Genomic DNA, 16,611 nt, shown 5'->3' with positions numbered 1-16,611 from the left:
TAATATACTTATTTTGCTATTGGGGGAGGGGAATATCAAATGAACAAGATCACTTTTAAATGGTAGTTTTTATAAGATGTTATAAACTTGTATCTTTTTACCATTAAAGTGCAGTGTATGTTCCTTCGTGATATATTTAGGATATTTAAATAAAAAGAAAATGGGGCTTTTCTACATACTATCTCTTTTTTTGGGAAAGCTTCTTCTTTGGGGCCAAAGTGGTTTTCCGTTTTCCCCCCAAATATAACCACCCCAAACGTCCAGCATCCTGGAAACCACCGTTTAAAACTCTCCTCCACAGAAGAGCAACAAGTGGAAGTAAAAACAGGATATCACTTCTGAATAAGAAAAACAAAACACAACACGCACGCCAGAACAGAATGAGGTTAGGGTGCCAGCGTGTGGCTCTGCAGGCCTTCTGCATCAGCATAGCCTGGGGATTGAGCAGCCCACCCCCAGTGGCCGCTTCCTGAATGTCCTGCACGTCGGGTTAGAGCCAGTCTCCCCACCCTCAGGTGCTGGGGGGAGGACTGAGGCCCAGGCTGCACAGCCTGCTCTGGCCGTGGGTAAAGCAAGATGACCGCTATGCTCTGAGGTAAGAATCTTTATTGTATACGGGGGCGCAGGGGCTGACCGCCACTCGTGAGGTAGGGAAGCGAGGCTGCGGGGGTAGGCAGCCCTCGGGTGTCAGAATGAAGTAGGTGGTGACCGTTCCTCAGTAGTCCCCTACCAGGCCACTGAGAAGAAAGAGAAGAGCCCTGGGAGGAGTGTTCGTCCCCCCGCTTCAGAGAAGGGGACTCCTTGCCTCCTGAAAGTGGGGGTTGACCGTGGTCGTGATGGCACTTCTGTAGAGAGGATTGCTGTCCTGGGGGGGGGGAGGTTGGAAACGATGAGGAAAAGTCCCAGGTCTCCTCCTTTATCTAACCCTGAGGCCAACCTCGAGCTTGAGCAGCACCCCAAGAGCTGATGGACGTTAGCAGGGGGGTGGGGCAGAGGAGGCACAGACAGAAGTGAGGGGGATAGCCTAGGTGGAAGGAGTCAGGGCTGAGGGTGGGATGGGAAGCAGAGAGCAAAGAGGTCCTAACCAGGGAGAGCCCAGTAGGGTACAAGGCAGTCTCCCCACCTGCTTCCAGTTGAGCTGCTGCCGCTCCTTCTCAAAGCGCCTGTATTCTCGGCGATCGTAGATTTCCACAGAAAGCCGGTAAGCCAGGACTATCCCCAAGCCCACCGCCACGATGCCCCCCATGCAGCCCAGCACGATGGCCTGGGTGTGATCTACTCCTATGGACAAGAAACACAGCGGGGCATGCGGATTGGTGGACAGTTGCCCACAGTGTGTCCAGCCTCCCCGTCCCTGCCTGTCATTGAAAACAAAGGGAACCCGGCAGTGGCCAAGTCTCCTCTAAGTCTCCCCTTAGTGTCCTCTAAGTCTCCCATCGCCTCCACTTTTGCCTGGACTCACTGCTCTACTTCAACCCCTAGCCTGGCTTCCCATTCTCTCCATCTCCCCAACCCCAGAGTTCTGAGGCCCTACCCGTCAAACTTCCAGGGCTCACTTTGGCATGTCCACGGCATCCCTGCCCACTTACTCTCTTGGGGTCTCACTCTCAGCACGACCTTGTCTTCGGCTTCCTCCTCCACCAGGAAGAAGAACAGCTGGTTGTCCAGGGTCCTCTCTTTGCACCAGCCATCATCCAGGATAGGGGCCAAAGTCAGAGTCACGTTGGCAGAGGCACAAGCCCTGCTGCAGTTGAGGGCCAGGGGACCAGTCCCAAAGGCCCCACACTCTGCACAGTCCCTGTCCGGTGGACACCAAGAGGTTAGCAGCTGGGCAGCTGTCACCCACGCTACACGGCAGGAAGGAGCGGGCCGGCGGGAGTGGCTCAGCAAGCCCCGCTGCGCCCCTGCTGCCAGGCTGCCGGGCCCGAGGCCTCACCTGTATCTCTCACAGGACGTCTCGCAGCCTGGGCACTGCTCACAGAGGGCGCCGAAGTGGCCGTCCGAGCACTGGCAGCGGTTGCACTTGCAGCGTCCGTGCCCACTGCAGAGATTGCCGTCGGGACTGATACAGCGGTCCGTGTCCCCACTGCACTCGCACGCTCTGCCCGTGTGGTTGGCGTAACAGTGACACAATCCACATCGGCAGCGGCCAAAGCCTGGGGCAGAGCCACGCACAGGCTGACACCCATACTCTTCACACACTGGCATCACGTGCCACCACGGGCTGCCTAGAGCTGGTCTGCTCCTGTGCATCCAGTTCCCTCCCAAGTGGGCCAGGCACCTGCAACTCCTACACAAGAACCCTCGATACCTGCCCTTAGGGCCATGAAGTTCCCAGAGCCTAAATACCCATGGGAGCCACTCTGCGCCCCCACTCTTCTCCCAAAGTCTGCAGGTACCTCCACAGAGGACGCCCTCGTGGCGCTCACAGCTAGCGTCGTCACACTCGCACAGACGCCCGGAGCTCTGTCCACTGCAGCTGCAGCGTCCACAATGACACCGTCCCTTCCCGCTGCACAAGGGCCCCGTCCCGTTGGGGGCCCGGCACCCAGATTCCAGATCCGGGGAGGACAGCTCAGCCTCAGAGCATTCACAGAGTCGACCCAGGCGGCCGGGGGCACAGCTGGGAGGGGAAGGCGGAGGCTGAGTCAGGCAGAGCCAGGCAACGGAAAGGTGGGTCAGAGGGTTTGACCATCCCTTGACCTATCTTTCCCAGGATCCTCTAAACCTAAGCTCTCAAAAGAGTTGAAGAGAGATGAGTGGCTGAAGGGATGCTGGTGTATGGTTGAGCGCCAAGAAGAGTGGAGGGGGTTCTGGTGTGGGGAGGGTCTTGGCATATCTGGGAAGCTTCAGATGAAAATCGGGATGGAGTCTTGGGATGGCTGGAAAAAGATGTCTAGAGACGCCAGTGGGAGGATAGAAGGGAGAAGAACATCGGGCTCAGTCATGTGTGGGGAGCCACATGGTGAAAGGAAGCTGGAGGCCTCACCTGCATACCCCGCATTGTAGGAGCCCCTGGCCATCACTGCAGTGGGGAGCCTGGGGCTGGGTGTCCCCGCAGTTACAATCACACAGCATGTGCAACTCCACAATCAGCTCTTCTGAGAAGCCAAGGGCTCGCAGCTTCAGAAAATGGGGCTCTGAGAAGCAGCGGGTAGCTTGGAGAGTAACCAAAAAATTCACCTGTGGACAATGTGGGCAGAAATCAGACTTAAGGTCCTGTGTCCACACACACACACACACACACACACACACACACCCACCCCAAACCTATTGATCCTCCAGAACCTATTCCTTAAGAAATTAAGGGATAGGCTCATGCTAACACCCATCTCTTAGACACCCACTGGAGGAAGACACTCATTAAACCTTTTTAGAAAGGATGAATGGAGAACTACCCCATGCTTTTGCATTGTTCTCTGTGTCTGCCCCCCATCTTTTCCTGCCTGCTTCAATTTCCCTCCCCCACCCCCACTTCCTTCCTTCTGCCTATCTCGGCTGGCTCTCACCGTCTGGTTGGTTCGGACGTGGTTGCACTGCCCCTGGTCCCCAGCCTCACTCTCCCTCTTCTCAGGATCCCCACACTGAGATTCATATGAGATGTGGACCCCCGGAGGGAGTGGAGAGTGTTCGAGGGTCACCGTGGATGACAGGCTCTGTGGAAGGGAGACAGTGAGTAACCACGTGAAGGCAGGACTCCAACCCCACCTCGTGCCCTCTCCAGCCATTTCAAATTCCGCCATAACCCTGCCCTCGGCCCACCGTGGGGCCCCTTGCAACGTGCAGCGGCTGCTTCTCAAACCCCAAATCAGGATATATAACCTGTGCGCGTAAAGGGCTCAAGGGCAGAGTCTTTCAATTGAATTTGCTCTGGGAAATTGGATACTGTCTCAGATTTTTCTCACCGTGGCTTTAGGATGTGATCCCTGTCATAAGAAGTCTACGGCATGGCTACAGAGCTAAGCCCAAGAAACACTTAAGGATCTTTATGGTTCCTTCTACCTGTAAAATTCTGTGGTTCCTGTGAAGAATGTCTCTGAATTATTTGTAAGCTCAGTGAAAGTAGGCTCCAGATGTTTCTTTATGTACGGATCGACTGGGGCATGAATGCCAGCCCTTCTGTCTATTATCTATTTTCAGCCTCCTGTGTCTGTATCCCCATCTATAAAATGGGGATGCTAATCGTTAGCAAACAGGGGTTTAGTGGGGTAAATGAGATGGCAAACAGCACATGCACTTAGGACAGTGCTTGGCACGAAATACCAACTCAATGAATGTTCCTTTCCTTCCTTGCCCAGAGCAGGGCTCCGTGCTCTGCGCAAGCCAGACACCAGATTTACAAATGTCAGACTGGGGGTGCCTGGGTGGCTCAGATGGTTAAGCGTCTGCCTTCAGCTCAGGTCATGATCCCAGGGTCCTGGGATTGAGCCCCGCATCTCTCCCACTCCCACTCCCCCTGCTTGTGCTCCCTCTCTCACTGTGTCTCTGTCAAATAAATAAATAAAATCTTAAAAAAAAAAAGGCAGACTGGGTGAGTGAACGATGAATGACAGCCATAGGCAAACTGTAGGTAGGAGCTATGGAGAGCTACACCAAACAGTGATCAGTCCGTCTTAGTTCTGCCACCTCCCCTGAAGGCCCCTTTCCGGTGCCCGCCCTCGCCATGCTGCCCAGTCCCAGCCCCTCACATTATAAGCATCCATGATGAGCTGCACCACGTTGCTGGAATCCTCGCTCAACTCCCCCACTGCAGACTTAGGAATCAGCTTACTCAGCTCCTGGGTTATGAGGAGTCGAGAGAAATGGTGGGTCACAGTTAGAGGGAAGTGGGCTTCTGGGGGGTCTGGAAGGAGGGCGAGGGCGTACAGGAAGTTAGAGAATGGGTCTTTGAGGGAGTTGAGAAAGGCTCGTGGCGGGAAGGTCTGGCATTCAGCCAGTTCTCACCTGGTAGACAGGCAGCGTGGCACTGGTGACAGCAAAGATGGGCTGGATGTTTGCCGCAGACAGGGCCTGGGCTACCTGACCCACAGACGGGTAGTCCTGGGCAGGGGAGCGGGGACAAGGTGAGCACCGCCGCTCTCCCCCACAACATCCAAGGTGCCCTCCGCCCAGGAAATCTGGGAACCAGGGTTCTACCAGCTAGAGGAACCCCGGAGGCTCCGCAAGGAGGACGGAGGGGCTCGGAGTGGGGTGACACAGGTTTCTGTCTGAGCAGTGGGGGGACATGGAGAAGAGGAGCTGCTGGGGAAGAGAGCAGGGCGGTCACTGGTAAGGATAAGGAGGTAGGGGTGGGGGTCCTGGGCGTAGAGGAAGGGGTGCTCAGCTAGGGAGGGGTGGGGCAAGGCTGGGGACTCACAAACTCTGGGCTGCGACTATAGAGGCCATTGCTGTCCAAGTGGCAGTGCCCGTCGCTGGGCATGAAAATGCCACCCAACTTCCCATCCCCAGCCGTGTGGAATGTGTCATCTGAAGTGAACACCAGCAGCCGGGACACATTTCTCCAGCCAATCCGCTCCTGGGGTTGGGGGTTGGACGTAGGCTGTGCCCCTGGGCTCCACGAGCCACGGATTTGCCAGCCTCATTCTGAGTCAGTTTGAGTATTCCCCTGTCTCCAGTATCCCCCCAAACAGGGTTGCTGCTAGCGGAGGCCTTCTTATGAATTAGAAAGCCATGCCTCTTCCTCAACATATTTGACTCCAATCCACCAGGTAATTGTTTAAAATGAATATGCAAACTACAGGAACTATGGTACAAAGGGCACCCCTAGAATTGGGCACTGCACGACCCTAGGGGGCAGTCTTGGCCCCAAACAGTGCCCCAAACTCAGATGCCCTCCCCGCCTCCTCACCTGGCAGAGTGCAGCCTGCAGAATGGCATCGAAGCCACCTTCGGGGGAGTCCAGGTTGCCAGACACGCTCTGGCGCCCCACCTCCCGCTCGAAGGCCTCCGCATCCCCGGTCAGGGACAGCACATGGTGAAAGCTGAAGGGGGGCTGGCAGCGCTCCAGCCGGGTGGGGCAGGGGTGGCGAAGTTTGGAGGGCACCGTGCTCACGAAGGGCAGCACCGTTTTGTCCACGAAGGAGCCAAAGCCTGGGAGGGGGGCATCATGAGGGCTGTGCCAGAAGTCACTGGCCGGCAGCCGGGTGGAAGGGCCGCTGCTGAGGACTCAGAAGGCAGAGGTCCATGGGAAGCAGTGGGGCGCGGTCAGGGGGACTGTCACAGAGGAGTAGAGAAGATAAGGAGAGCCAGTGCTCCTGGCGCGCAGGGACCAAGTACCTGGCCGGGGCAAAGGGGTTGGATCCCTGGCTCAGGGCAGTGGGGGCAGGAGGGGATCAAGGGGAGGACACAGTGGAGGTCAGGCAGGGTCTCCGGAGGAAGAAGGAGAGGGTGTAGGGTGTAGCGGGAGGCAAAGGAGGGCATCTTGAGCCAGGGAGATGCGAGTGCAGAATGCGCAGCCAGGGACAGTGGCCTTTAGCCCTTGTCCGAGAGACCCAGACAGGGCTGAGACGCTGGCTTCAGGGCAGTATCTGGGTTGGTAGATCCAGGGTGCACTGTCTGACCCCTGGGAGCTGTCTGAACCCCGTCTGGCCAGACTCTGGGACTCAGTCATGTCCCTCCTGTAGAATGAGTGCTCCTACTGGACAGTCTCCTAAATCCCCTCCAGCGCCGTCCTGGAAGATGAACGTCTTTGGGAAGAGACGCCGACACGTGTGGCCTGGGCAGGTCTGTTAAAAACTGGGAGAGGGCAGGTAGGGCCCCGGGCTTCTGCAGGGGGGAGGCCGAGGGCCGGCGGGGCGCGGGGCGGCGCGGCGCTCACCGATGCGCACCGAGTGCGTGACCTCCTGCAGCCGCAGCAGCAGGGCGTGCCCGAGCTGGCGCACGCGCTCCAGGTCGTCCTTCATGGAGTAGCTCAGGTCCATGAGGTAGTACAGGTCGACCGGGTACCCCTCGGCCCGCAGGAAGCTCACGCGGAGCCGCTGCGGCTCCCCTGGGGGGCGGGCGGGCGTGGGTCAGCCCGGCACCGCCCGCCCCGCCGCCCCCCCCACCCCCGCCCCGCCGGGGGGACTCACCGGGCCGCAGCGTGACCCGGAGCCGCTGCGGCGCCAGCTGCGTGGCCCCCTCGCCGCGGGTGCCCGGGCCCAGCGGCTGGTCCTGCAGCACCTCCAGCCGGCCGCGGGGCTCCTCCAGCTCCCCCGGGGGGCAGCCGCGGGCCAGCAGCTCCTGTCGCCGGCCGCAGCGCCGCTCCTCGGCCAGCCCCGACGCGGTGAAGTTCTGAGCCCAAGGGGAGGCGCGTCGGGACTCTGGTCCCCCAGGGAACCCCCCCCAGCCCCTGCGATCCAGGCCGCTCCCAACCACCCCCCCACAGGTCCCTGAGCCCCGCGGATGACCTCCCCTCCCCGGCCCCCCCACAGCCCCCTCCAACCTGGTCCTGTCCTTCTGGTCAGAGCCCACTTCCTCTAGCACCCCACCTCCCCGCTGCTTATCTAGACAACCCCCTTGCCCTAGCCATCTACCTTCTCCTCCCCCCACCCTCACCCCCACCCCAGGGCCACAGACTTCCTGTTGAGATCTCAGGGACCTCACTACCACAAGAAAAGGAGGAGCCTGGCCTCCTAGTCCAACCTCTCCTGCATGCTCAGGCCAGAACGGGAAAGCGGGTCAGGCTAAGTAAGACCCAGGCTAAGTTCCCGGGAAGGGGAAGGACAGGGACAGAAGGACGGGACAGAAGAGGAGACTCTCCCCCACACACATCCCACCCCAGTGTGTCTGGTACCTCTGGGACTGGCTGGAAAGTGGCAGAGGAAGGAAATGGTTACAGTGGCTTCTCAGTTGGCCCAGGTGCCTGCCTTAGGCCCAGAGATTGAAGGAGGCAGACACATATCTGCCTGTCTGCCTGGCACCTCCCTGCTCTCTGCCTCGTGCTGACTCGGAATCTCCTCTTCCGGTCCTCCCAGATTCACAACATGCCTTTCTCCTGGGCTGGCTCAGCCTCCGCTCAGCTTCTGTGGCTCTGCCTTCTAGCGAGGTTGCCCTCATCTCTGATCTAACTCTCCGTCTTCCTGTGGGAGAGACAGTTCTGCCCCCACCCCCAGCTCAGGTACCCACCATGCTCTGCCACTCCATGAGCCCTGTCTCTTTAAGGCACAAACAAAGAACCGCCTTGTTTGACCAGCCAGGGAGACACCCACTCCCCAGCATCCTTCTTGGCCACTTAGGTAGATCAAACCTGTCCTCCAAAGCCTACACACTTCTACCTCCTTCCCTTCTACTGTCCCAGCCACAGGAAGCTACATACCTTAGGAACGTTATGCACACGCATGCCCAACACAGACTCAGAAACCCAGTCACACACTTTCTGCTAGGGACTAGCCCTCAATGTGATGATGGCATTTGGAGATGGAGCCTCTGGGAAGAACTTAGGGTTAGCTGAGATCATGAAGGGAGAGCCCTCACAATGGGATTAATGCCCTTATAAGAGGAGGCACCAGAGAGCTTGTCTACAGCCCGACTGCAGGCCAGGGAGAGGGCTCTCACAAGGAACCAAATGGGCTGGCACCTTGATCTTGGATTCCTAGCCTCCAGAACTGTGAGAAATGAATTCCTGTTGCTTAAGCCAAGCAGGCTGTGGTATGTTGTTATGCCGCCCGAGCTGACAAATACACTTTCTCGCATGTATACAAGTGCTGCAGCTCCTTCTACCTCTGCACAAGCGTGAGTTCCAGCGAGGACATACTTCTCCAAATTTATGGTCACATGTCTTCTCCAAAGATACACAAATACACAGATACGTAAGCATACACACACAGGAACCTGGCAAGCATGTGTATGCGCACACACACACAATCACACACAGGAGTCCTGTGTGCGCACATTCAGTCGCACACGGAACTGCAGAGTGCGCCCAGAAAACCACACATTTGCCCCCACAATCACACACGTAGCTCCGTTCTGCACATACACATACGCAGGTTCAAAGGCCACAGGCTCATCTTTACCAGTTGCTTGCACCATGCACAACTTGGGTGTGAGAGGATGCATTCCCGGCAGGAGGAGGCAGGCTGGCAGGACCCCTGCAGGGGTGGCTCGGGATCCCTCCATTCTGTGGCCTTCTCGGGGGATGAGATCTTGGCATCCAATTCACTCTCCCCTCTGCTCAGGACCAGCAGGAAAACAAGGACCATGGACAAAGCCACCATGGCCTGCAATAGGATATAAAAGGGGACACGTGGGTCCTTAGGGAGGACCTCCAAGCTCTCAGTCCTCTAAACTTAGCCTGTGGTTGTCACTCTCAAAACTCTACCTCAGGGGAGCCTGCCTGGCTTAGTCGGTAAAGCATGCAACTCTTGATCTCAGGGCGATGAGTTTAAGCCCCACCTTGGGTGTAGAGCTTACTTAAGAAAACAAAACAAAACAAAAAAAAGCTTTACCCCAATTCTTTTTTTTTTTTTACCCCAATTCTTTATCTCCCCTGATAGTCTCCCTGTGGATTCAGCGGTTTCTTTAAAGTGTCAGGAAGAGGCAGCTACCACACCTGGGTAGGAGCCTCAGAGAAGCCCCGTCCCTCCTGTGTGCAGATTTTACTAGGCCAAGGTGGGCAAAATGGCCTAACAAGAGTCTGGAGGCTAGGCCCAGAAGCACTAAGGTCTACACCCACCCAGGTCTATTGACCAAGATTCAAAGCCACAGTGGAAACAGAACTGAACAGGAAACAGACCAGGTTCTGGTCCTGCTTCAGTCACTCACTGGCTGCATGGCAGGTCAGACTTTTTCTCTGGGCCTTAGTTTCCACATCTGTAAAGAGAGAGAGTTAAATAGGGGCACCTGGGTGGCTCAGATGGTTAAGCGTCTGCCTTCGGCTCAGGTCATGATCCCAGGGTCCTGGGATCGAGTCCCGCATCGGGCTCCCTGCTCCTTGGGAGCCTGCTTCTCTCTCTCTCTCTCTCTCTCTCTCTGTCTCTCATGAATAAATAAATAAAATCTTTAAAAAAAAAAAAAAAGAGAGAGAGTTAAATAAATAATCTGACAGCCCTTGCAGCTTTCATAATCTTGGATTCTAAATGAAGGAACAGGGGCGCCTGGGTGGCTCAGTAGGTTGAGCGTCTGTCTTGGGCTCAGATCATGATCTCAGAGTCCTGGAACTGAGCCCCATGTCGGGCTCCCTGCTCAACGGGGAGTCTGCTTCTCCCTCTCCCTCTGCCTCCTTCTCACTGCTCATGCTCTGTCTCTGTCTCTGTCTCTCTTTCAAATAAAGAAATGAAATCTTAAAAAAAAAGAGAGAGAGAAAAGAAAACAAAAAAATAAACAAATAAAGGAAGAGGATCAAGGGTTCTAAATTTAAGGGAGGAAAGTCAGGGATGGGAATGAGAGGAAGGAAGGCTGAAGCTGATGAAGGAGTGTGTGAAAGAGGCAGGGAAGGTAGCTGACATGGTAGCAAAAGGAATAAAGATTAGACCATAAGAAAACTTTCTAAAGGTCTGGGATAATGGAGGAAGGCAAGCCACGGTTGGTAAAATTTTCTCTTTCTTGTACTTTGCAAATATAGATTGAAGAAAGAGCCTGAAGGCAGGGTAATTCCTGGAATGACCTCTAGGGAGAACTAGGCAAATGTCTGATTGTTAAAAACTTATTAATTAACAGTTTGAGTAAGCAAGCCATAACCATGCTTCAAAAATCAAAAAGTTAAGGGAACTCCTGGATGATGCAGTCGGTTAAGTGTCTGACTCTTGGTTTTCGGCTTGGGTCCTGATATCAGGGTCGTGAGATCAAGCTCCAAGTCCCTCCAGTTCTGTGCTCAGCACAGCATCTGCTTGACACTCTCCCTCTGCCCCTCTCCCCTGCATGCGCACATGCTCTCTCTCAAATAAATAAATAAATCTTTTTTAAAAATCAAAAAGTTAAATCACAATGGCCTCTTTTTACAGAGATGGAAAAGCTGATCCTATACTTCCTATGGAATTGCATAGGACCCTGAACAGCCAAAACAATCTTGAAAAAGAATGAAATTGGAGAACTCTAACTTCTCACTTGCAAAACTTACTAGAAAGTTACAGTAATCAAGACAATGGGGTACTGGCATAAGGGTTGGCATATAGATCGATGAAATAAAATCGAGAGTCCAGAAATAAATCCATCCATTTATAGCCGACTGATTTTCAACAAAGGTGCCAAACTATTCAATGGGGAGAGAACAGTCTTCAACAAATGGTGCGGAATGACTGGCTATCCACATGTGAAGGAAGGAAGCTGGACTCCTACCTCACAACATATACAAAAATTAACTGAAAATGGATCAAAGACCTAAATGTAAGTCCTTGAACTATAAGTTCTTTGAAGAAAATGGAAGGGTAAATCTTTGTGGCCTTGGACTTGACAATGGATTCTTAACGATGACATCAAAAACACAAGCAACAACAAAAAAAAATAGGTCAATTGGACTTCGTAAAAATATAAATATATAAATACAAAACTTCTGTGCATCAAAAAGCACTATGGAGAGAATGAAAATACAGGCTACAGAAAGGGAGGAAATATTTGCAAATCATATATCTCGTAAGTATCCAGAATATATAAAGAACTCTTACAACAAAAAGGCAAACCACCCCATTTTTAAACAGCAAAGGACTTACGTAGACATTTCTTTGAAGAAGATAGACAAATGGCCAACAAGCACAGAAAAAGAGGCACAACACCATTAGTCATCAGGGAAATACCACAGTGAGATACGACTTCACACCCAGTAAATGGCTATAATAAAATTTTTTAAAAATAGAAAAAGAGGATGTGGAGAATATGGAACCATCATACATTGCTGGTGGGAATGTAAAATGGTGCAATACAGTTTGATAAATCCTCAGTAAGTTAATTAAAACAAAAATTTGTGCATGAACGTTCATAGCAGTACCATTCACAATAGCCTCAAGGTAGAAACATATCCGCTGATGAAAGGATAAACAAAATGTGCTATAACCACACAATGGAATATTATTTGGCCATAGAAAGGGATGAAGTCCTGACACATGCTCTGATTCAGTGAATCTTGCAAATGCAATGCTAAGGGGCGCCTTGGTGGCTCAGTCGTTAAGTGTCTGCCTTCGGCTCAGGTCATGGTCCCACGGTCCTGGGATCGAGTCCCACATCCGGCTCCCTGCTCAACGGGAAGCCTGCTTCTCCCTCTCCCACTCCCCCTGCTTGTGCTCTCTTTCTCACTGTGTCTCTCTCTGTGTCAAATAAATAAATAAAATCTTAAAAAAAAAAATGCAATGCTAAGTGAACAAAACCAGTCACAAAAGACCACACATTGTATGACTCCGTTCATGTGAACTCTTCTGACTAGACAAATTCACAGAAACAGAAAATAGATGGTGGTTGCCAGGGGTTGAGGAAGAGGGGAGAATGAGGAATAACTGCTTGTTGGGCAGTTTCCTTTTGGAGTGAAGAAAAACTTCTAGAACTAGATAGTGGTGATGGTTGTACAACATTGTAAAAGTACTTAATGCCACTGAAATGCACACTTAAAAATGGTTAAAATGATAAATTTTAGGGGCACCTGGGTGGCTCAGTCGGTTAGGCGTCTGCCTTTGGCTCGGGTTGTGGTCCCAGGGTCCTGGGATCCTGCCCCACTTCTGCTCAGCGGGGAGCCTGCTTCTCCCTCTGCCTGCTGCACTCTCTGCTTGTGCTCTCCCTCGTCTCTCTGGCAAATAAATAAATAACATATTTTTTTAAAAGTCCCTGGAAGAGGATTTTTGGAGTCACTAAATAGGTATCATTTGTAATGTTGGCGCATATCACTGACATAACCTCTTTAGCAACTGTGTCGGTTTATATTCCCACCAGTGGTGTGTGTATGAGAAAGGCCAACTAAATCCTTGGCCTGACGCATCTGCATCCTCCCCCGCCTGGGTCTAGATTCAGACTGGTGCTCTGTACAGCGTGGGGAAGGGGTGGGGTGCCAAGTTGTTGACCTCAGCTGTTCTGCTCCCCGCTCCCCACCACTTGGGCCCTCAGGTGCAGTGTGTGTGTGTGTATATATATATATATATATATATATATATATATATGTCGCTGAGCCCCCTCCTGTGCAAGGCCGGCCCAGGGCTCAGCCTCTGTAACCTCAACCCTGCTTGCTCAGCGGGCCTGTGGTCGAGGAGGTAGGTGATGCTGCAGCACAAAGCCCCGTTTTGACTCATCTGTCAAGGTGGGGCCCCCAGAATTGGACAGAACCAGAGACCTCAAACCCACTCATCTCCCCTAAAAGGAGCCCCTGGGATTCCCTGCACAGGACTTCCCAACCCCCTTCTCCCAGTTTTCCCTCTTCTTGCTAACTTGGGGGTACACGACCTGCTACTTGTTTCTGTTAATGTCTCTCTCCCCCTCCCCCCCAGCTATTCAAAACTTTGGTGACATCTTTCTGCTGCTTTTCTCTTCTCCACTTCTTTACAGGTCTTTGTTTTACTTCCTTTTCCCTCTTATCCTAGCCATAGAGCAGCAGAGTTGTCTACTTCATCCCCCTCTTTTTACAAATGGAAACCTGAATCCCAGAGTGATAAGTGACTTGCCCACAGTCACACAGCGAATAGGGATTAAGACAGGTGAGGCTCGGTTTGTTTGCCACTTTCCTCCCCTCCAACCCCAGCACCATCATCATCAAAAGTTATGCCTTCTCCCAACCAGCTCCAGTGGGCTCCACCTGATCCCCTTTCTCTTCCCTTGCAGGGCTCTTCTTCCGTCTTCCCTTCTTTCCCTCTGTAATTGTCCATTTTCCTGGACTCGATTCTGCCTCCAATACACACCCTAACATCCCCCTTCAGCACCTGAGAAACAGCATTTTCCCAACCCATCCAGATCTCCCAAATCAAGTGGAATCCTCTGCTGCCCATTCGGCGGCACGAGGAGGGAAGAGAACTGAGCCACTGGGCCACGGTCTTCCAGGGCTGTGGTATCCACAGCCAAGGTGCCACTGGCAGAGCTGAGCTGAGCACAGGGCACTGGGGGCAGGGCTATAGCAGCTGGGGACTCAGACTGGGAGAGCCCCACCTTGACATAATCCTTGGCACATGGCGGGCACTCAAATGATGGCAATCATACACCCCCTACCTTCTTTGCCTCCCTCCAGCCCCACTTTTGGGAAACCCATGGAGGAGAGATGGGTAGGGGTGGGGGGGGGCAGAGCTTGAGAAACTGGAGGAGGGAACTGGGAAGAGGATCTTAGGAATGCAGAAAGGAGTTCAGAGCCTTTCCCCAGTCTCAGCCGGATCCTGGGTGTCTTCAGGTCAGAGCCTGGAACCCTCTTCCCTGGGGGGGGGGCTTGGGGGGGTTGGGCGGGTAAGGAGAGGAGGCAGAGGGCTGGTGCCCTGGTACTCACGGGCGTGTGAAGAGCAGCCCTTCCTCCAGCAGCCGTTGTTGCCTTTGTGTACTGATCTGGGAGGCTGCAGAGGAGGAAGTGACACGCCCTGGGGTGGGGTGGAGGAGATTTCGGGGTGGTGGGGTAACTGACCTAGGAGAAGGTGGAGCCCCTAGGGGTGGAACTGAGCCGAGGGGGGTGATGATACAGGGATCTGGAAGGAAGCAAGGAAGCTTGTCTGGCTACTGAGCACCTATTACATGCTGGGCGTACCACGATATTATAATTAACCCCTGACATAGTCACAGGTTAATATCCCCCCAGCCCCCAAATTTTACAGATGCAGAGGCTAAGAGGAAAGGTAGATGTTGCGACTCAGAGGTAAGAAATGAAAATCTTTGCCCAAGGCCACATAGCTAGCAACTGGCTGGTGTGGGGTTTCCATCCTGGGCTGCCCACTTCCTAAATTGATGTGGCCGCTCCACTTCTTCATACAAGAACATGACAGGAAAGGCAGACATATGGAGGCAGTAAGTACTGGGAAGGGGGATGTTAGGGACTATGGGCACTAATTTTGAGCACCCAGTGCCCACTCTATCATGCTGGCCGCTGAACTCCATAGGCTCTGGGGCCAAGCTGCCCGAGCTCCAGTCCTGGCTCTCTCATGACAGCAGTGGGAACTTACGTAGTTACTTAGCCTTCCTGTGGCCTCATCTCACCGGTCCCGTGCAACTGAGGATTGCTGCAAGAATTAAATGAGATAATTCACATCAATGGCTTCCAAGAGACCCCGGGACAACCTAAGGGCTTGATAATAGGCTCCGTGGATGAGAGGGAACTCGGTGAGAAGTGGAGAGGCTGAGAAATTCAAGGTCTGGACAGCTGGGAAGTTGGAGACAGACACAGGGCCAGGCTCAGAGAATGAGACTTGGGGGGGGGCCCACTGTGCCAAGAAGGTGGCGGTGGAGGCTGGGAAAGGCGCAGAGGAGGCGAATGGGAGAAGCTGAGGGTAGGGGCATGGCCGCTGGAGCCGGGGCGAGGATGAAGCCTGGGATGGAGAAGGGGGTGTGGAGAATACCCGCTCCCAGCCCACACCTGACCGCAGGGAGCTTTGAGAAGGAGCTGGACTGGAGATCTGTGTTCACAGGTCTGCGGCAGGGACTGACATGTCACCACACCTAGACAAGTGTCGATCTCTGTGGGTGTGCAGTGAGCAGCAGGTGGATGGTAGGAGTGCAGCTGCTGGGAGGAGGGCCTGGGGCAGGGGGGCTCCTTCCCCGGGGTGGGGGGGGGCTTCTTCAGGTGGCCTCAGCCTACCGGACCTTGGACCTCCTCATACCCTTCCCCCCACAAGCAGGGGTTACCATGGAGATGACCCCTCCTTCCCCACAGGCTCTGTGGTTTCCTCCACAGCTTCTTTCACTTTCTTCTTCTGCTTTTCCTCACTCTTCTCTCCTCCCCGACTCCCACATCCCCAACCTCTCTCCCATATGCACAGGTCATCCGTGAAGAAAGCCAGGCATAAGGTAGGCAGGGCGCTGGTCCAGCAAGGAAGGTGGGCCACGGTGTGTGTGTGTTGGGCGGAGCGTGGAGGGGGAGTCACAGAGGGTGAGGGCAAGAGCACAGGGCACCGTGGTAGCGGCCACAGGCAGTGGGCTGAGGGTGGGGGTGTTGCAGAGGTAAAGCATGTAGGGGCAAGGAGAGATATTAGGACAGAAGGTTAACAGTGGGGTCATGAGGTGAAGTGGGGTCAGAAGGGGCAGAGGGAGTGATTTCTAAGGTGATAGTGGGGTCACAGAGTGGGGGAGCTCATGAAGTAAAGAGAGGGTTGGTGTAAAACAGAAACACTGTAACTTAGATGCAGACTGTCGTTCTTTTCTTCTGGGGCCAGAGACCCTCATGAGAGCCGAGTGCAGCTTCAATGAAGGCCCTCCCCAGAGAAGGGCAGATATGCACATATTCATAACCGGGGCTGTGGGGACAGCTTAAAGATGTCTGGGCCCATTCACACCTTCCCAGAGGTCTACAGGGTCCAATCTAAGAACCCACACCTGGTGGCGGTGGGAGGCCCAGACACCCAGGGTAGGCCCCCTGTGGGCTCCCTTTCTCCCACCCTCCCACCACCCCCATCCAGGCGCATCTCATCCAATTCCCTTGGTTTCCCTAAGAAAGCTGCAAAATCCAGTAGATTAGGAGCTCACCTTCCTCATCCAGCCCCTCTCCAGGTCGGCTGGTCATTTCCCCTACCACCTCCCAGAGGGAGCCACATG

At 54.0% G+C, this 16,611-nt stretch overlaps 1 protein-coding gene across 6 annotated transcripts; it reads right to left on the bottom strand.

Moving 5' to 3' along the window:
- Nucleotides 1-596: 596 nt before the first annotated feature.
- Nucleotides 597-16,540, bottom strand: ITGB7 (integrin subunit beta 7). 6 transcript variants are annotated; one of them, XM_021686695.1, is made up of 16 exons: nucleotides 12,548-12,565; nucleotides 9,745-9,792; nucleotides 8,997-9,200; nucleotides 7,071-7,272; nucleotides 6,818-6,988; nucleotides 5,849-6,090; nucleotides 5,357-5,515; nucleotides 4,945-5,040; nucleotides 4,689-4,778; nucleotides 3,510-3,656; nucleotides 2,990-3,183; nucleotides 2,400-2,623; nucleotides 1,937-2,156; nucleotides 1,590-1,798; nucleotides 1,124-1,281; nucleotides 597-865 (listed from the first exon to the last, which is right to left on the bottom strand). In XM_021686695.1, the coding sequence occupies exons 2-16, from the start codon at nucleotides 9,751-9,753 to the stop codon at nucleotides 785-787; spliced, it is 2,406 nt and encodes an 801-aa protein (XP_021542370.1). In that variant the 5' UTR covers nucleotides 9,754-9,792; nucleotides 12,548-12,565; the 3' UTR covers nucleotides 597-784. The 6 variants fall into 6 exon arrangements, with proteins under 6 accessions (XP_021542370.1, XP_021542366.1, XP_021542369.1 ...); XM_021686691.2 differs by lacking the exons at nucleotides 9,745-9,792; nucleotides 12,548-12,565 and adding exons at nucleotides 14,363-14,555; nucleotides 15,027-16,540 and having other exon boundaries at nucleotides 1,937-2,623; XM_021686694.2 differs by lacking the exons at nucleotides 9,745-9,792; nucleotides 12,548-12,565 and adding exons at nucleotides 14,363-14,450; nucleotides 15,027-16,540 and having other exon boundaries at nucleotides 1,937-2,623.
- Nucleotides 16,541-16,611: the final 71 nt, after the last annotated feature.

The sequence above is a fragment of the Neomonachus schauinslandi genome, chromosome 5, assembly GCF_002201575.2.
Source record: "Neomonachus schauinslandi chromosome 5, ASM220157v2, whole genome shotgun sequence".
NCBI lineage: Eukaryota > Metazoa > Chordata > Mammalia > Carnivora > Phocidae > Neomonachus > Neomonachus schauinslandi.
Note: the sequence above shows the minus strand (reverse complement) of the source record. Positions and strands in the feature narration are given on the sequence as shown.

Coding starts and splice junctions, on each gene's coding strand:
- ITGB7 (XM_021686690.1), bottom strand. Junction 6,091..6,817: donor CACGCACTCGGTGCGCATCG/GTGAGCGCCGCG, acceptor CCCCCCTCCCAG/GCTTTGGCTCCTTCGTGGAC. Junction 1,282..1,589: donor GAGAGTGAGACCCCAAGAGA/GTAAGTGGGCAG, acceptor TCTTGTCCATAG/GAGTAGATCACACCCAGGCC.